This window comes from Thermobia domestica, chromosome 1 (assembly GCF_964235325.1).
Source record: "Thermobia domestica chromosome 1, izTheDome1.hap1.1, whole genome shotgun sequence".
In the NCBI taxonomy this organism is placed as follows: Eukaryota; Metazoa; Arthropoda; class Insecta; order Zygentoma; family Lepismatidae; genus Thermobia; species Thermobia domestica.
The window spans coordinates 296619065-296640677 of NC_137454.1; the positions used below are offsets into that span (position 1 = coordinate 296619065).

General features: G+C 36.7%; 2 protein-coding genes across 4 annotated transcripts in view; one reads left to right on the forward strand and one right to left on the reverse strand.

The window, feature by feature from the left end:
- Positions 1-9195, forward strand: part of LOC145665668 (uncharacterized) — a 35716-nt gene extending 26521 nt beyond the window's left edge. The window contains exon 3 of the mRNA XM_081732847.1: positions 8966-9195. Within this exon, the coding sequence (XP_081588973.1) occupies positions 8966-9195 (230 nt within the window). The remainder of the gene's footprint in view (positions 1-8965) is intronic.
- The window catches only part of jvl (javelin-like), a 360284-nt gene that overhangs the window by 163401 nt on the left and 175270 nt on the right, over positions 1-21613 (reverse strand). The gene's annotated exons all lie outside the window — the stretch shown is intronic.

Sequence of the window (21613 nt, forward strand, 5' to 3'; positions counted from 1 at the left end):
TCCACCATATATCACGGGCCTGGCATCATCTGCAAAACTAGTAGTTAGTTTAAAAGGAAGCCTATGAAAACTACGTGCCACAATTAAAAAAAAAAGAAATACTAGCTATAACGACCAAATTATGGTGTTGCCGGAAAAATGGCAGAAAGTAGTCTACCAAAATGTTGCATGGTATTTCTGATGTTATTTTCGAATAAGAATAAATTTATTTTTAACCCATATATACCCTTATCTTTTTTTGTTTTGTACTTTGATATATTTTGGAAAATAGACAGTTTTCGACCTATTTTTGGTGAATTTAATTTTCTTTTTGCTGACCTCCCATTGGTTAACTTTAATACTGGGTCGAAAACGACCCGGGGTCATTCCATATCAATACAACAGTGACTTAACCTCACCACCTCAGATGTTAATGAAATTTTGTACAGTCCGCAGCAAAAAACCTGCAACATGAGCATGTAAGTTTATTGTGAAACGACGAAGTCTTTTGCTCCAAAATAAGTGTGCTGGAGAGGACGCCGAGGTTTCTCCTGGCGTGATTCGTGCCACTTAGACGTTATGTTGATTCCCCTGCGTTGTTAGGCTTAGTTTCACAAACATTACATGCTCATGTTGCAGGTTTTTTGCTGCGGACTGTACATACTGGCATATAGACAGACTAAGAAAAATACAAAATTTCTACTTTATATATCAACGGATATTGAAGATAGGGCTATGGTAAGTTTAAAAAGAAAATTCTCCAAAATAGCATATTCAATGAATTTTTAAATTGGAATTACAGCTCCCCTAATTGAGCTAGAGAGCTGGTTGAGGTGTAATTTTACAACACTTTTCATGCTCTTTTCTGTGATATGCATCATATAGGCTAATACACAATTTGTTTATTTTTCTCAAAATCAAAAATGTATTTTTTTTCAAAAAGTACATATTTTAAAATTTTGAAATTAATTCCATGAATAGACAGTATTGTTGTAAAGCACCTGGCAAAGGATACATTTGAGGTGATGATCAGTTCATTGAAAAAAAAAAACGATTTTTCAATCAATCATACTCTGTACGTAGGGTAATAACACAAGAATGCTAAGTTTTACATGATGAAAGAGCATAGATGAGTAACTTTTCAATAAGAAGTAGGATATGTTTATCATTTGTATACATCACTTTCAAGAAGAACATAACTTCCAGTGAGAGTTACAGGATTCAATTTTATCAAAACGACCACTACTAACATCCAGAGAACATTAGCATTTCTCGGATATGAGAACGGTGGGGATGGCCCAGGTGGATGAAGTTATTTTTACTTCATCAAGTTCTCCATTTTTCTTTAAAACACCCGAGCCACCAATTTCCTTCATAGACAGCAGTGACATAGCCTGATATGTCTTCTAATTGAAGTTTATTTGACACTTCCTTTTCCCAACCCTGCAAACCATCTGAAAATTTTAATACAATTTGCCCTCATACTGAATTTAAGCCCCCCTCTGAAAAGCTGTAGATCCCCCGAAACAAATTCCTGCGTAGGTCCCTGATAACCAATGCGCTAAAACGAAGTTTATACAAATGAATGCTGAAATTTTAAAATTGAGGAGTTTGATGCAATAAGGGCGTAAGTCTGAAACATGCAGTTGGAGAAAAACAATGCTGAAAATTGAAGTAATGTTTTTTTTTTTCTTTCTTACATAAAACAATGTAATATGCAGCATTTTATTCCGACATTGAATTGAAATGTTACTAGGAGGCTAAACAAGCATGGCAAAAGCCACAAATGTGTTTGATGCAAAAAGGGCGTAAACTTGCTTACGCCCTTATTACATCAAACTAGAGATGCAAAAAAGCCGGCTTTTTTGAATCGATGGTTTTTTTTCACATAAAAAGCCGGCTTTTTTGGGAAAAAAACGAGAATTTTGGAAATTTTGGCTTTTTTCAACTTCATGATTTTTCTATCTAAATAGCTTTCTTATAGTATATTTTATAGTTAGATAAAAATTCCATGACCTGAATGTGATATTTCGCTCTGAAATTCACCATCAAGATGGATGGAGCACATGTTTTACGAATTAAAGCTAACATGAAGAATGTAGTATTTGAGGGTAATTTTAGAGGCTATTTAACTTTATTTTAACTTTTGAGTTATCGACATCTTTTTTCTTCTCTAGTTTGTCATCCGTGTTTCATTTCTAAGAGCTTTTAGTACTCTAGCTTCTAGCGCAAAAGTTAAACTTGCCCGTTTTTCTATTTATCCGTCAAAGCGTACGTTTTTCAATATATCCGTCAAACCGTACTTCCACATTTCTGTTATACTGTAGCTGTGAAGTGATTTAGCAATAATTTTCCGGACACAACCTTGAATACCAATTTATACAAATAATCAGTAGCGGATTTAGAAAAGTACTTTAGGAGGGCTTTTTTCTGATTGTTTCGTTTCCTAAAAAGTCCTAATTTTATTTGGGAAGTGCTTGAAGTTTATGAGTACAGGCATAACTAATATTTCGTTTCGTTTATATGTTTAGCAATAATCTTCCGGATACAACTTTAAAAATCATTTTATACTGAGAATCAGTGGCGGATTTAGAAAAGTATTTTGGGAAGGATTTCTTACTAATGTTTAGTTTTTTTAAACATTCGTAATTTTTACTTGACGGGAGCTTAAAGTTTATGAGTAAAGGCATAAATAATAGATATTTCGTTTGTTGCAGACATTCCGTAACTTTGGGGAACGGGCTTCAGTCCGAAAGACCGCCCCCTAACCTTCACAAAACCGTCACTGCTGGTAATTAGTAATAATAACGATTTAAAAACAATAAAAAGGAAGTCGCCCAACTCACAGTACACGCACTATTTCTACATTCACAGATGGAATGAAGAAAAGCTTTGTCAGAATGGTCGAATGCTGGTTGAATCCCGGACTTCCCGATAGAAGCGCAAAAGCTAATCACTCAGTCATGTTTGTTGTGCAGTTGTATTTAGCTTAACTTAAATATATTCCGTAGTCTTTTTTTTTTGGGGGGGGGGGGTTCCGTAATGATATGTTGAATCCCTCTTGTTAAAAATTCAGAAAACTTGAGGATTGGGTAAACTGTGATGGTGGTTCTATAAAACTTAACTGTAGAATTTCAAGAATATACAGAACCAAAAGCTCTAGATGTGCAGCCTTTAAGTGTATCATATAAATCTAAGTATTTCTCTTATGTTTTATTTTAATTTTATTTTGTTTCAAAAACAGGGTATGGAATATTTTGAAGTAAAAATACTACATACTATTTTGCTAGTTATTTGTGTATTCTTTAAAAAGAAGTGTTTACTTTTAGGGTTGGCTGGTTTACACCAACTTTTTTTTAATAACTGGTTTAAACCACAAAAATAAAAAGAATGAAAAATGCGAATCGTGTGAACTTCATGGTGACGTTTCCAGATATCAAACTACCTGCAATAGTTTTATTTCCCTTTCACCTTTTAATCAAGGTGTCCCATGTTCAATTCTCGGTCGAACCACAATCCTTCTTTCATGCGTAACCCAAGTAGCGGTTCGGATGTCAGTTTAAGCGAAAGTCTTCTCCTTGATAACCTCGGTATTTCGTAAGGATGTTAAGCCTAAATATACGAAACAAACCAAATTGTATATTTCTACATGCCTAAATGCGTGTTGTTTTATAAAGAAGCCAATATTGCTTAAATATATTGATAGAAATTGGCAAAATTTATCGATTGCCTACGTAGCTTCCAACATTAGCTTGGATTGGACTTTCAATGATATCTACGTACCGGTACTAAATTTGTAATTTAATACCTCAGTTTTAGCGTACTGATTATGGTACGTTGACCTTTAAATTTTACATGCAAAGCAATAACAGGATTTTCCCGTTATTGTCTTACATTTCAAGTAATGACGGGATTTTCCCAATGGCTAGGGCGGGAGATTCTCAACTTAAGAAATTTACTGACCGCACTTCTTTAAGCTTATGGGAGTTCTTCCGGCATAACCCCGCTGTTGCATAATAACATCAAGGCGAAACAAACTTAGGCTATTTCTGTGAATATGTAATATAAATACATAAAGCAAAAAATCTAAGTCAAAAAAGCCTGATTTAAACCAAAAAAGCCTGGTTTAAACATCCCCCCAAAAACGGGGTTTTGGCATTTTCAAAAACAACCACGGTTCTTGCCAACTCTGCTTACTTTTGTATATAGGAGGTTAAAAAATTCTTATTATATACATTGGTTAATCCTGTGGAATTTATAATGTAAATATGTTGAAGAAAAATTGTTTGAAATATTTTTTCGAAATTCATAGTTTATTTTCGATGTTTTATATTATTATCAGCATCAACCACTAATTAAATGATTTTTTGTGTTATAGAGAAGCGATACAAAGTCTGTTTTATCAATTTAAAGCAGTATTTTGAAAAAAGCCCAAAATTTCCGAAGCAAAAAAGCAAAGCAGAAAAAACCGAGTTTTTTTCCAAAAAAGCCGGTTTTTTTCCGAACCCTTGCATCTCTACATCAAACTCCTCAATTAAAAGTTTAGTGTGAGATATTCAAGAAAATTAAAAAGTCCAATTGATAAGCTATAGATGTAATCGAAAAGGTTTCCCTAATTTTTATCAATATATTTACGCAAAGTTAAAAATATTGCTAACTATGAAACAGACATTCAGGCAAGCAGGTAGTTAAGATAGATTTTGTTTCGTTAGCAGGGGCGGCTTCAGGATTTTAATTTTGAGTATGCTAAATGTTTATTTTATTTTTTAAAATATAAATATATATAAGAGTGCAGTAAATATATATTTACGTATTACCTTTCAGATGTTTATATTTTTTAAAAATTTTGGGGTAGGTACTGGCCTACCCGCTAAAGCTGTTTCAGTTCGTTTGGTTTGTTTAGGCTTAACGTCCTTATGTAAAAGCGAGGTTATGAAGGATTTGACATTATTTGAAGTGGCATCTGAACCACTACTCGGTTTCAGTTGGGAGAAATTTTGTGGGCCCATCGGGACCCCTTAATTACAAGGTGAACATTGGATTAAACTAACAAAGATGATTCGAGGTACACTATGTGATCAAAAGTATCCGGAACCTGACTGAAACTGACAAGTTCGTGGCGCACTCCATCGGTACTGCTGGAATTCAATATGGTGTTGGCCTACCCTTAGCCTTAATGACAGCTTCCACTCTCGCAGCCATACTTTCATTTAGGTGCTGGAAGGTTTCTTGGGGAATGGCAGCCCATTCCTCACGGAGTGCTGAACTGAGGAAAAGTATCGATGTAGGTCAGTGAGGCCTGGCAGGAAGTCGGCGTTCCAAAACATCCCAAAGGTGTTCTATAGGATTCAAGTCAGGACTCTGTACAGGCCAGTTCATTACAGGGATGTAACGGTCGTGTAACCACTCCGCCACACGCCGTGCAGTATGAATAGGTGCTCGATCTTGTTGAAAGATGCAATCGCCATCCCCGAATTGCTCTTCAACAGTGGGAAACAAGAAGGTGCTTAAAACATCACTGTAGGCCTCCGCTGTGAGAGTACCACGCAAAGCAACAAGGGGTGCAAGCCCCTTCCAAGAAAAACACGACCACACCATAACATCACCTACGAATTTTACTCTTGGCACTACACACACTGACAGATGACGTTTACCGGGCATTCGCCATACTCACACCCTGCCATCGGATTGCCATATTGTGTACCGTGATTCGTCACTCCACACAACGTTTTTCCACTGTTCAATCGTCCAATGTTTACGCTCCTTACACCAAGTGAGGCGTCGTTTGGCATTTACCTGCATGATGTGTAGTTTATGAGCAGCCGCTCGACCAAGAAATCCAAGTTTTCTCACCTCACGCCTAACTGTCATAGTACTTGGAGTGGATCCTGATGCAGTTTGCAATTCCTGTGGGATGGTCTCGATAGATGTCTGGCTATTACACTTTACGGCCCTCTTCAATTGTCGGCGGTCTCTGTCAGTCATCAGAGGAGGTCGGCCTGTACGCTTTTGTGCTGCACGTGTCCCTTCACGTTTCCACTTCATTATCATATCAGAGATAGTGGACCTAGGGATGTTTAGGAGTGTGGAAATCTCGCGTACAGACTTCTGACATAAGTGACACCCAATCACCTGACCACGTTCGAAGTCCGTGAGTTCCGCGGAGCGCCCCATTCTGCTTTCTCACGATGTCTAATGACTACGGAGGTCGTTGATAATGACTACCTGGCAGCAGGTGGCAGGACAATGCACCTAATATGAAAAACGTATGTTTGGGGGGGTGTCCGCATACTTTTGATCACACAGTGTATGTGAAAACGTTACTATGACATTCACACGATTTGTGGCATTTTTTGTTTACACCGTTTTTTATTTTTTAAAAAAACTGGTTTAAACCAGTCACCCTGTTGTCGCATCAGTGCTATATGTATATTTTTTTACAAACCACGTTTATTTACAGTAACATTTTTGTGAAATTTGTATTAATATTATTTTATTAACTTTTATTATAGAACTGAAATTCAAAAGTATCGTCACTTTAACTTTGCTTTAAGTTAAAGTTTTTAAAGTATGGGCTAATAAGTATTGCCAGCAGATTACAAGTCTGTATGATATGTAGAGTATTAGACCCAGTACTCTACTCTCCACATTTATTCCCACACGTAAAACAAAAAAAACATTGCATACTTGTATTTTTCAGCTAGGTACAGGGTATTAAAACACTAGTGTTAGTTTTGATTTTTTTTTAACAATGAACCCATTTATCATCCCAAATTCATACACTGCCAGGTGCTTTACAGTACTATCTATTCATGGAATTAATTTCAAAAATTTAAAATACGCACTTTTTGAAAAAAAAATTGGAAGTAAAATTTTGATTCTGACTTTGAAAGAACAATTCTGTATCAGCCTATACGATGTTGAACTCCACAGGAAGGGGCATGCAAAATGCTTTAAAATGACCTCAACCAGCTCTCTAGCTCAATTAGGAGAGCCAGAATTCCAATTTCAAAATACATTGAACATAATATTTTGGGTATTTTTTAATATTTTATACAGCCTTATCTACAATACCGATTGATATATACAGATGAAATTTGATATTTTTCTTAGTCTATATGAATAGTACCTTTGTGCAAAATTTCATGACAATCTGAGGTGGTAAGGTCAATTTTGATTTCAAATTGTGGTTGATTTGACCTGGAACGGCTCCCCGAGGGACAAATATATAAGCTACAGCAATAACGAAATACGTAAGTGGGTCGTTTTCAACCAGGGGGGCTTAAATCGGTGAGTAAAATTTTGACTCCAAAGGCTCAATACTTTATAGACAACCTGAAAGTATCACTTATTGTCATATCATTATACTTTGATTTTCGTCCAATCAAACGTTAGCCATGCTTTTGGTGTAAGTAGTCCGATTGGATCCCAACTCTCAAAAGCATTTTCGGTGTTGAGCCAGCATCATGGAGACAATCGAAGAGTTATTTCAAATAAGAGGTAACGGTCTCCGAACCAGAAAGCCAGAAATAATAAGGCTTGTGACAAATGTGCTGACCATGCATTCCAGTTGAGTGTGTGCCACATAATCCACCATAAGCCTTCAATGGGCTGTAGCAGCATGAAGTAATTTTATTAATTAGCAAGCTATACTGAGTTAAATTGTACTCAAAACTGGTCACATCCTTGTATATATCATTCACTTGAGTATACCTAATTCTTTAAAACAAATGTAGTTCTTTTCCTCTTGCAAATATTCCATTTATTTATTTATTTATTATTTATTTATTTATTTATAAGTACAGATGCAGATATAGCACGTTGACCATTTTACCATTTTACACTGAAATATGTAACTTTTTTAAAAAAAGAATTCAACAAGATATATGTAAGGACAGTAATTAAAAGAATAAAAGAGTATAAAGCAAGAAATTAAATGTTTACATAAAAATATTCACAGCTTAATTTTGGAAAATGTGGATTAGACACTTTTTAATAGGTAAAGGTATCTACGGTAGATGAAAGTCTCTTAAAATAAGTCTTTCACCCTATATAAAATTAGCGAACACTTTCTCACTGGTCTGGTTACTGCATCTGCCCTTGGTGTAATGTACCCGGTTTTAACTCCCGGAGCCCTAAAATTTTAAACGAATTATGGTGGTTCGGATATCGTCCAGTGACGACGTCAGTTTTACTTTTTTGGAAGGGCAACTGGAAAGACATGGACAATTTCGGGGACATATTTTTGTGTATTAAGGACAGTTTTATATTACCTGACGTACATTAAAGTACATCATGTCTGGGAGAGGGCAGGGTTAGCCTTTGATAGGGTACCCGCTCCTTATCCCCCACTCTGTCGCCGTCACTGATTCCACTTTAAAGGGGGATGTCCGTGTTTGGGGTCAAAATTTTCCAAAAGTAGCATTTTCAGAATCTACAGTCTTTGAAGTTTTATTGCGGGAAGTTTCAAGTTCATACGACATGAGATTCCCTTCGAGAAATGCAAATTATTGTGTGCTTCCGTTATATGTTCAGGGTTAAATATATCTATTTTTCGTTTTGACGTTCCTTTCAGGTTGTTTTATCATCCCAATCTTCTATATTGATGTAGTAAATATATTTTTGCTTTGTCGTTCCGAAAAGAAAACACAGATCATTTTGCTTACTCTTGTTCACTGTTCTGCGTTCACAGTTCTTTGTTTTCATTATTAGTCTGTGTAGTAAACTTAGTGCTAAAGAAATTGATAACCTAAAGGTATGGGAAAGTAATCAGGGAAGACGTTGGCAACCTGCAGAAGATGATGAAAACAGTGGACAACTGACTTTCATGAACATTCAACTGACAAGAAACCAACGCATATGCTTTGTCCCAAAGGATACAATTTTGGTGTGGGTAGGGTATAAGAGACCAAGCAACTGAAGAACATTATGAACATAAGCATTCATTGCATGCTGCAGTAATGGATGCTATCAAACCTATTTTCAGAGCTCTTTTGGGAAAATGTTTGCATGGGAAAACACAGAACCCCAATGACATTTGCGGGATCAAAAATCCTACAAATCGCAGTGTATGATGCTGTTCTGTGTTTTAATAGTGGCCATAAAGCAAGAACTGGTGTTCTGGAAAATATGGGAATTTCAAGCGGTGAATACACCTCCAAACTACTGCGAGACATGACCAGAAAACGTGTAACGAAACCTGAATTGGCAACTTGAAGCTTACAAAGGAATCAAGAATGAGGAACAGAAGTAGGAAGGATGAAGACGACGGCCTAAGACAAAGGATATGGTTATGGTGCTTTCGGAATGTGATCGTCCTTAATGATGGAAATCCATCGTAAATTTAAACTTTTAATTTCTCAAAATTGCATTTTTGGACATTCATGTACCATTTTATCACGAACTATTAATGCTCAAGTTGCCAAATTTTACACAAATCTTACTTATATGCACCTCTATTTACTGAACTAGAATTATATCATAGTTCCTTTATTTCTCTTAATTACTGTTTGGTAAATATACAAAATCACTACTAAAATTCTTCGAATTTTTAAAAACTTAATTATTCGCTTTGTATGTAACATAGAAAAATAATCCTAGTTCGGTAGCATTACCAGCTACTGTAGGGTGTATAGTATAAAAATTAAACGAATCCCTTCAGTAGTTTCCAAGAAAAAGGTACAAACATTTTTAGGGCTGTGCTAAAAATTTGAGTCCATGCCATATGCGTAAAAGGCAAGATTCAGGGGGGGAAATTAATACAGAGACACAGAATTACTATGCACATCCACCACGTGCAGAACTACTATGCAAAAAAATCAACTTCTGCTACCAATAGCAAGGTGTTGGTTGGCAAATTTCTCGTAAGCAGCCAAAACACGGACATCCCTCCTTAATACTTGAAGTGTTTGTTATGCAGACTTCATGTGTTATTTAATAGGCCAGTGAACACTGCTGGCCCCGGAGTAACATCTGATTTTGGGGCTTGGCGCTCAGTGTTAACCTATAGGCCCACATCTTGCATAACCACGGTGCTAAAAAGAGATTAAACTCCAACCAGTAATAGTGAATTATAAATTTGAGATCGCTATATTTTTAATATTTTAGTGACATCGATTAAGTGTATCCAAAAAAGAGAGTACTTCTGTAATAAGTATACATTGACGACCGTAATCACAAAAAAAGTTTTTTTTTTTTTAACGAATATCCACCCAAACAACAGCTGCTATTCATATTATATATATATATATATATATATATATATATATATATATATATATATATATATATATATATATATATATATATATATATATATATATATATATATATATATATATGTGTGTGTGTGTGTGTGTGTGTGTGTCATACAATAGTTACTTCTGCAACCACCTCGGTTTATGCCCGCTTTCTACAGTCTTTTTTTGTAGAAAAAAGAAATAAGCATTTATGACTGCGATAACGGCATGTGAACGACCCACTTCCAACAGAACGGAAACAGCTGCTGTTTGTAGGCTCGTTACAGCCTTTGTTCTACCGTGGTCACCTTCGCTTATTTTCCGTTCATACAACGCATAAAATAACTTACAATTATACATTTCCTTTTTTTTTTTTTTCATCAAATATTTCAACTCACGCAAGAAATAAAAAAGGTCAATGACAAAGCTCTCAACTAATATACTATCAAATAGGTGAAAGGAAAGATCCATCCCATGCCTTCGCTATCAAATACTAACGATAGAACTTCCACTTCATATAGAAAAAAATTCTAAATAAACTCCTTGCCTCTTTTACGTAAAATTCTGGAGAATAATAGAAATAGTTTCAGTTGCTACAGCCCTACGACAATAACCACACTTTACCAGATGCTATTGCTCATATTTGTTCCCTCAAACTCCAGTTCCTGAAACCTTGTCACCTACCATTAGCTTCTTCTAAATGTACGAAATAGGATAACTTGCATACTAAGTAGATCAGCGTTTCTCAACCGGTGTGCCGCGAATGGGCCGCTGGTGTGCCGCGAGGAAATGAAAACAAAATTATTAATTATATAGGAACCTAATTGCAAGACAGGAAATATGTGTATTTAAATTTCACATTACTATGAACCTCTACAATGAAAAAATACTGTAATTGTAATATATAGAAATCTCAACTTAACGGATTTAGAAGAGTGGCCATATATTGTCTGATGTAGGTTGTATTGACATTTTGACCAGTTGCCCGTTTGCACAGGGTCATCATAGAGAGTTGAGATTTGTTCTATCTTCTTTTATTTAACAATAGCTTTCATACAATATGCTACTTGACCCCCGGTTCCATTTGCCAATTTTGAGTTGGACCCCGCCTGGTACCCTGCGAGTGCCCCGGGGGCAACATTTTTTTCATTCAAAGGGTGGTGGGCTCCCCACACTAATTTGATATGTATTCGCTGAGGTTTCTTACCTGATCGTTTCCGAAAAATCTGACCCGGAAGCTGACTTTGTAATGTATAGTATGGAGCTCAATTTCTAACTTTTCACGCTTATATCTCTGCAACGGTTGCGATCGAGGATGTATCACTTTTCGTGTTATATTCTTTTGGGACAAGGTATCTAACGACCGTAGTCTCGACTCGAAGTCAGAGTTGCACTTGGATAGGTTCCCTCGTGAGTTCTATATTTCATTGGAATTGTTTTCTATTTTTTAATTTGAATGAAAACTAAGTATAATGATTTACGATGGAGGAAAGCCAGTGATCGAGCTTTATTCTTTGTGAGAAGGAGGTCAGTAATCAAAGAAAACAAATACGACGGTATTTTCTATTTAAAAATAATAATAATAATAATAATAATAATAATAATAATAATAATAATAATAATAATAATAATAATAATAATAATAATAATAATAATAATACCTATGAGTGTGCCGCGAGAATTCAAGTTAGACCCGCAGTGTGCCGCAAGTTGAAAAAGGTTGGGAAACGCTGAAGTAGATTGTTGTGAGGTAGGTTTTCTTTTGAACTTTTGAATAGATTACTAATTTTTCATGCCATATTGACGAAACACTGATTACTTGCAGGCATAATCCCATGCTTTACTTCCGGAGGGGCGTCCAATTTGAAATACTGAGTGTCCGGAAAGTCGCGCAACACGAACTTTGAAGGACCATAACTTTTGAGTTGTAAGAGTGAATAAAATAGAACTCCCGCCTAGGGAGCGTGTATCTTAATAGGTATTTTTGAGACAAACCATGGGATGTGGGGTTCGACGTTCATCCTCGCGAATGTCAGAAACATACGATGGTGGAAAAAAAAAATTAAGGCAGTTCTGGTTTTATTTATGAACAAATAGGAGTGTTAATGAGTACGTTGGGTAGGAATGTATCGTTCTAAAAAGAGAACAACACACTGTCACCAAGTGCAGACATCCCACGGCCTGATAAATATCTAATATGGCAATACTGACAGTATCAGATATCAATACATGTAGTTGGCCACGAACTATCCTACAGATAGTTACAAACAAGAAACTTGCTAATTTTTCAGGAAATCATAGCCTGGTGTAGATAATGTTTCTTCGATGATTCGCGAGTTTCTTATTTGTAACTGCATCTATAGGATAGTTGGTGATCAGCTACAAGTGTTGAACCGTCAGTGTTGTCATATTGCGCCATAATGTAAGACAAACCAACTAACAAACATTCAATTTTATATACAAGATTACCTAAAATAATAATAATTAAAAAATAATTAAAATATCCGAAAGTCTTCATTTCACAATGAAATTACCTCAATACGAGGCCGTAGTTATTCATTTAATTATGATTCTCTTTCATTAAATATTAGCTACGACAAATTCAAAATATGAATAAAAATTACACTCACATCGACAGAAATTTGCCAAAGAATTATCTGACAACGATTTAAAGGAAATAGAATATTTTCTTTGGAAAGCTAAGTTGCAAGAAACCGCACGACACAAAGAAGGTAATAAATGGCTCACGTATCGGCGTACAGGTACGCTAACACGTGTTATGTCACTTTCATTAAGGGGAGAGATTATCATCTTCCGCGAATTACTATCATTTCTATTTTTACTTTATTCACAGAATTTGTGCAAAATGTTTACATCGGTTTATAGAGTTTAGGTCTATATTTCAATTGCAATTAGTATTAACAAGTTTAACATATAGAATTGAGTCACACACGAAATGATATGACATTAATTTAAAATATTTGAAAAAAGTAATCGTCCTTCGGTTTCTGAAGAAGCCCATCCTTTACTATGAAGGATATGTGCTGGACATTTTCACACTTAGATCAAAAGAAACTTCTTTTCTCCACCCATTACCAGGATCGTGGCCAGAGTTCTGAGTGTTTTTTTTTTTGGGGGGGGGGGGCACAGTTGCAAATAGAATAACCCATATTATATATATATATATATATATATATATATATATATATATATATATATATATATATATAGAGAGAGAGAGAGAGAGAGAGAGAGAGAGAGAGAGAGATAATATAGGGTGTCTCAGTAACTTTGTTATTAAAGAGCTGCAACAAAATGTAAGAGGAGAAACCGTCTCCAAATATTGAAGATTTTTATTATTTTTTTAAATCGGACGAGTCGTGTGGGCTGTACACTGTTTATGCACCCAATGTTACATAAAAATGCAACTTTACCATTTACCTGGACCCACAACATAACTGAATCAAGTTCACTGCCTTTTACGCTAAATAAGAGTATGATGAATGGGAGCATGTTTGAAATGGGTTCTGACCCTCACCGACAACGTTTAGGAGGTGATACCTGACATCAAGATAAGACGAAAAGTATAGACCAACCTGGGTGCACAAATGTTTCCCTTCGGAGTTATATGACAACGTGAAATAATGAAATTTAAAAGTCCATAGCTCCAATACTATGAGACGTACCGTAGTCGAGTCAAGATTTCACTTAGGAACTAGCATCTGCCCTATCCAAAAAGACATGTTTCAGAATCCTAAGGTACTCATGCAACAAGTTTTATATCTAGAGGCAGTTTGGCTACGGGCATATAATTTGAAGTACTCACCAACTACCTCTATAAAAATTGTTGCGGAAGTACTGTAGGATTGTAAAACGGATATTTGGATAGGGCATACATTAGTTCCTAAATAAAGTATTGACCCGACTACGTAGGATTTTCCAGCGGCATTCAGTTCACTTACAATGACATTAATTATTTCCTCACCGTAGCATAACTTCATTTTGAACTTCTGGGGATAAATAAGTGGCATTTCCTGGTGCTGCATAATTCTTTTAAAAAGGGTCAAAACGTCGTAACAACTCGAATATTTGCAAGAAATTCCCTTTATTTAAACTGCTGTCATCTTCACCGTTACCTTGGAAAGGCAATCCCTGTCGACCCAAATGATCACAATCGCCACTGTACTGTGCATTTTAAGCACTCGCGAATTTCTTCTCTGCATGCGTGGTTTTGCAGTCCAGGACACCTCCAGTTTCTTTGGACCTCTGAAAACAGTCATTCATATTTATGTTTTATGAGTTGCTAGCAACTTCCTTAGCTGCTTCTTTATCAATGGTATCTGAATGAATATTTTCCTCAGCAACAACATGCACCTAATCAGTTTCGCTGCAGATACTTCACCAATTGCTTACTACTTCTTCCATGTGAAGTAAAATATCCAGATTTTATAAATCTCTCCATATTTAACTTAATTTCAAGAACACATATATAGCAAATAAACACTGCGCAGGAGTCGCAGTGGCCCAGTGGTAGAGCGTTCACCTCTTGTGCATGGGGCCTTTGGTTTGATCCCAGCTCGCGCCAAGTGAACTTTGTGGTGGACAAACACCATGTGTGTGGGTTTCCTTGGGGTTCTTCCATTTCTTCCTACTTTCTTCATTCCACCATTTCATTCACTTCTCATCATCACCGCCTCTAGCCTAGCCGGCATAACCGTACGACTTAAAAGATTTCATTTCATTTACCACTACGCACTCCACGTTCAGGAAGAAAACAGACTCTTTACTGCTCAGTCGCAGTGTTGCCAGCGCCAGCAGATAAGGGATTAAATAGTTTACCTATTCCATTCTCTTTTTGCCAGAATCGTTATTAAATATAATAAAAATAAGAAAGTAAATATAACTCAATATCTCCTCGTAAAACAATTAAAATATAAGGTACTCTGTTTCAAAACCCAACAATGGGAGGGTATACTCCTAACCTCTGAGTCGAATAGACCTTTCAGTTTTATCTTAGCCGGTTACAAAACGTGCATTCACATAGATTTTTAGCTCTTAGTACCTCAAGGCGACTGTAAGGCTGGAATCACTCTAAGGGCTGGAAGAACCACGCAATGTTAACGAAGAAGATGCCCGGTCCCCAAAGTTACTGATCTTATATACTCTTACTACCGTTCACTTAACATTTAAGAAATAGCATATAAATGGATTTAAAAAGTAACCTTTTCTTAAAAATATGAATAATTTCAATTTACTGTGGATATTTTTTTCATTTATTGCAGCATAAAAACAATTTGTAACATAATTTTAAATAAATATTTGGGGGGCCAAGCCAAGCCCCCCTTAGCTACGTCCCGGCCCATTACCAACCACAGTCCTAAGTTCCAACTCAGCTATTCAGCATAAAGCCAAAAGTAACTCACATGAAAATCGAATCACTTCATAAATTAGATAAAGTATTCAACTCATGTATCTTCTCATAAGTTATGACTGTCTTTTTGATTTCTTCAAGTCAAGTCAAGAACTGTCCTTTTTTCCTACTCTTATTGAGAAGGAAGGATATCTAGCTGTATAACTACTTTATCCAATGTAGTGATTATTTGTTTGTGTGTGTTTTGGCAAGTCTGCATGTTACAATGGCACTGTGTAACTTTTTTTTTTTAATTTCAATTTTGTAATTTCAATTGTGTAAGGAGAGTTTGTTTGGATAGGTATAGTTGGGAAAGGGGGGAAAGGGAGGCAATATTCAGATTCTGCTGCTCTTCTTTATGATGATGAGGTTGCTGAGGTCACGCCGCATCCATTGAGGGCATACTTGAGCTTGAATGCACTAAGAAATGTCAGTATATCGCACAGACACCGGAAACGACTTGTCGAGATTTGATAAGTTCGGCTGAACTCATTTTTTAATTCCATGGGACACAAAATTCCATTGACATTATATGGAAAACTTCCAAAACTATTAGTAAGAAATAAGCTTCTGTGTGTCGTGATTCCGTTAAACAACGTACATATCTCATAGAAACTTTATATATAGGGGTGCACCTGCAATCCCCTTAGTTGTAAGTATACACTGTCTAAAATGAGAAGCTAGCAGTGAAAATAGCAACACTTTCATAAGGACTCTGTATGATACAAGTATCCATTATATTCCAAGTGTCCATGATTTAAGAAATGAATGATCTAAAGCAACAAGCTAATTATATACTCAAAATTATACCGATAGAAAGCGGCCGTGGCTCAGTTGGTAAAGTGCTGACGTTGAATTCGGAAAGTCGTTGGGTTTGATTCCCGAGACAAACAGTATTTCCAGGGCAATTTCTCATTCATACCACAGATGCTTAAAAGTATTTTAAAAAATCAAATTTAATTCCAATGTACTGATAGTTATTGGTGCACCCCCGTCAGAAAATTCTAGATCCGACTGTTACATACTATCAAACTTATCCAAGCAGTCTCAAAACCAAGAGACACAACAGGTAACAATGTTACACAACTGTCCTCGTCTATGTGCTGACGACAGCATTAACGAGATAAGAAATAATTTTGCATGGAAAACATTTTAAAAGAACATCTTAACACAGTAATACTTTCTTTCTCTTAATCATTCCTTCCGAATGTTATCTCTTGATTCTCTTTTAACACAATAAATTTGCATATAAAAGCTTTCTGATTCCGTCATCAATATTAATGTTGCTGAAATCCCGGTTTGAATGAATGATTATTTCCTGGCCGCTCGTTATCTTCGCTTAAGTCTAATGACTATCGTTAAAACTCTCTCTCTCGTCTTCCAACGAGGTAATGAGTTTTCTCTCTCTCTTCTTAAGCTTCGGTCGTGGCAGAGGAGAAAACGCCACGATTGGAGAAAGATCTTCCTCCACTGTGTCTTCGTTACTACCCAGCAGATTCTATTAACGCAAAGTTATTCAGACTTCTCTACCTTCTCAATTTCTCAGAGCGAAACATTGCCATTTTCGCAATACTTTTTTTTTTCACCACATTGAGAAGTAGTGAATCGAAGTGGAATCACATAATTAAGCACCAAAATGTCATTATTTGATTAGAAATTGAAACCGAGCTCAAAGTAGTGTGAATACTACGTATAACAGATTATGACTGTTGAACTGAAAAGTTGCTAAGACTTGTAATTTTGTTTTTAGAACGATGATGGAAGACGAATAATATAAGTAAACTGATTCAACGTGTAGACGACTATGATCTATATATATTGTAAAAAATAAATAAATAAATAAATAAAAATAAATAAATAAAGTTAATTATATATCGTCGCATGAGAACCAGAGGAACGTAACTCCAAAAATGCTGTTTTCGTTTTCTTCATCTTTGGACATAACATTATTTTGCAAGCCCCACTTGGTGTAAATGTAACGGAACGCCATCTATTCTCCTTGACGATTATCTGTTGTAATGTAACTCAATTACCATCTTATTAAAAACACATCTTTCTAAGAAAATAATATTTGTGTCCTCTCGCCTGTAAACCTACGAAAATGGAATTACGTTCCTCTGGTTCTCATACGACGATGTGTGTGCACATTTTTATTGAAAAAAGAAAATCTAGCTTATACCTTCCTGAAGAGTCTTGTGTTCCAAGGTGTAATCAGATAAAACAAAGGTGAACTTTGTCAAATGACATTTGTAGGTAATAGTAGTGCCTTTCTTTCTTTGTCTCCTCCCGGTTGCCTAATGGCTAGCGCATGCGCCTTTGGTGCACGACGTCCTGGATTTGTTTCCAGGCAGGAGAATCATGAAATTTTAACCCATTAAGGTGGTTCATATTCAACTTAAAACAGTACGTTCGTCTCGCATAGCCTCGCTGCCGGAAAGGAACGCTAAACTTCAAATAAACTTTTTCCAACGCAACAAAATCACCATTTTGTACTTTAAATTATTTCGGCACCGTGGACGGCGTGACGTCATGCTTCCTCATACCTTTTCAGATCCACTTTTACCCCTGATTATGGGAGAAAGTTTACGCGAAGATACGGTGAAGCTTAACACTACTCTGTCCAGGGAGTTCATCCGGAAAGCGTAGCAGATGAGTGACGGTATTCTCATAGGAAGAATAGAGACCGAGTAACCTTTCCCCTCCTAAATTTTCACAAATGATCAACCCCAAGCGCATTAGGCCAAGTTAAATTGAAAATATTAGTGCTTTTGGTTCTGGCGGATCATTCAAAATATTTTGGTAGGTCAATGTTTGGCCAACGGGCCTAGCAATGTCCATCCTTGCACTATGCCCTTAAAGATAGCTAGTTACTGACCTACTTCCCCCCCCAAAAAAAATGAGAATCATACTAGCCTCTATTCAATACATTGGATCTTCTTTAAACTAAAAAAATCAACTGCAGTTACGGGCAGAGGGAAAAATAGTTAAGAGGGAACGCGGGGAGACGTCGTTCCCCCACTCCCAAAAATATCATGGCATCCCTTCACTTCCTAACAAGGGAACATAGCGATTTGGTGAATTCAATTGCTGAAAATGATTGCTAGCACTGGATTCAACACGAAAAGAAACATTAAAAAAAGAAAAGAAAAAGAATGTTTAGTGGTAGATCGTATACAGGGTGCGAGATAAATGAGGGTAAAGTGCGAAGATAGAACGTAGAACATGTCTGGAAATGCCATGTTAATTTTGAAACGAGTACAGGGATTGAGATCAAATGTTAGACATTAGGAATGCATGTAGAGCTCCAACTGAATAGGCGTAATGTGAACAGCATTTTAATTGCAGATTGTATATAACGTTGTGAGAAGAGTCACCAGTGTTACAACCGGCACGTTTTGTTGGAGGGGGTCATTAATATTCAGAACCCTGAATGGGGCAGGTGTCTTTGTGCAAGCTACCACGCCAGCATTCATCCATTGGAACTACTACTCATCCCGTTACACGTTACATTCTTCTTGATGTCCCAGGATTCAATTCTCTCTCTTTCTACCCCTTGTGCGTACAACGTGCTCATGGACCGTACTACATGGTCTCTAGTTCCTCATTCACGTCATCTTTACGACAGTACTATTAACACATTACCATACCGTGGAACAGGTCTCAAGCTTTGGCCCGTATTGATTTCAATAGACGGTATACGTGAAAAGCCATATGTCACATGGCGACTTTTCACATGTCCCCATGATTCACATTACGCCTATTCAGTGAAGCTATACATGCATTCCTCATATCCAACATTTGACTCAATCCCTCTACTCGTTTCACAATTAACATGGCACTTCTAGACATTTTGTGTGTTCTATGTTCGCACTTTGCCCTCATTTATCTCCCACCCTGTATACGGCCTGCAACGAAACACCTCTTTTTCTCTGTTTCTTTTGGTGCTAAATCCAGTGCTAGAAATCATTTTCAGCAATTGTATCCACAAAATCGGAATGGTCTTTTGTAAGAAATTACAATGGGCAAAGATAGGCACGGTGGACGGTGTGACGTCATGCTTCCTACTACCTTTTCAGATTAACTTTTACCCCTGATTATGAGAGAAAGTTTATGCGAAGATACGGTGAAGTTTAACACTACTTTGTCCAGGGAGTTCATCCGGAAAGCGTAGCAGCTGAGTGACTATGAAGTATTCTCATAGCAAGAATAGAGACCGAGTAACTGCAGAAGTAATACTTTTCACTTTCTAGTTTCAATATCGAATATCTACTCTAAAGTGTTTACTATATCCATCTAAGCCATGGAAACGGGTGTGAATATGTTTCGTTCGTGAGATGTCTTAGCAGAATACTATACAGAATTTGCACCATCTTGTTAATTACTTGTAAAAATGAAATCTGAGAAAATTAGCACCCGACTGCAAAATACATGCCTGTCAGATTTCTTTCATTTAGATCATTTTTTAGCATCATTAGTCCGATTCCTTGTACTACTCTCTCTAAATATGTTTTCGTACACATGCTGTGCGATTATCAGAACTGTTTTTCTATAATCGTTATGTCTCCCTCCACGTATTGGAAAAACTAATTTCGAACACACAGACACTTACACACAAACTGTTCAAAAACCGTAAACCAATATTTGCTTCTGTGTACCTACAAAATGACTCGAATAGACATATTTAATACTCTTCCCGAAAGTAAGGATGAAGTTTCAGCTGCGCAACTTAAGCATCACTGTCAACGAAATTAGCTGTTCAAAGAACGAAATGACAACCTCAAAACTTACTTTTAATAAGAATGTATTTTTCTCCACCTTAAGAAAACTTTGACTACCTACCTTACTGCACTATTGACGAACTTACTCTCAATCTTATAATGAGGTTTGGAAAATGTTCAGAAGGTGAACAAAGGGCATAAATCTCGGGCAAAACTGTATCTGCATGGTTTTGGCATTCATTTGAGATTAACGTCCCATGATTATACACTGAGGCTAAGGGAGACGGTTGTGATGAGATGGATGGTGGTGAAATGAAGTAAGTGGGAGTAAATGGGGGAACTCCGAAAAAACTCATGCACACGGTGTTTGGCCGTAAGTTCACTTGGTGCCTGCTGGGATAATTTGACGTTAATTTTCTTCCAATTCTCGATTTAAATACGGTGGTTTAATGACATCACGATATAGCATAAGGAGATCAAATATTGTTATGTATTCCCGTCTAAAGTAACTAACTGTATCTGGATTCTTTATTGTACTAAATACATTGATCAGCCAAAATACTATGACCACACGTTATTTTTTTAAACAAAGTCGCTGGGTTGATGTAACAGGCTAGAGGCACAGCAGAACCTCTTGTCAGACGGTGATAGGAATGTCACCGGATCAGTCAGAGTGAGACTTATGTGAGAATGGGAATGGCAGCCGATATATCAGAGTTTGATAGGGGCCAGATTGTAATGGCCAGACGGTTGGGAACGAGCATCACAGAAAGAGCGACTTCTCGGGTGTTCGCGAGCTGCCATGTTTAGTGCCCTCCAGAGGTAGAAAAAGAACGGTAAAACCAGCACCAAACCGCAAGTCGTGGTGCGTCCACACCTCATTACAAATATCGGACGTCGTTGATACAACAGGGTACACGCAAACTGTGCCACAATTAATAGAAGACTTCACAATGGACAAAGCATGAGTGTGTCCTGAGCGCACACTTCACCGTGTGCTGTTAGGTATGTGCCTCCGTAGACGATGTCCCACACGTGTACTGTACCAATCTTAACCACACTGCATCATTGATAACGATTGAAATGGGCAAATGCCCATCATTATTGGACAGCAGAGCAGTGGCATAGCTTTGCATGGTTCAATGAACCACAATACTTCCTTTACCATTTACATATATTTTTTTTAAACATTATAAAGCTAATAATTTGTTTTTGAGATAATTATACCGGGCATGCGCGCCGACTACGCGGGTGCTCCGGGGCTCCGG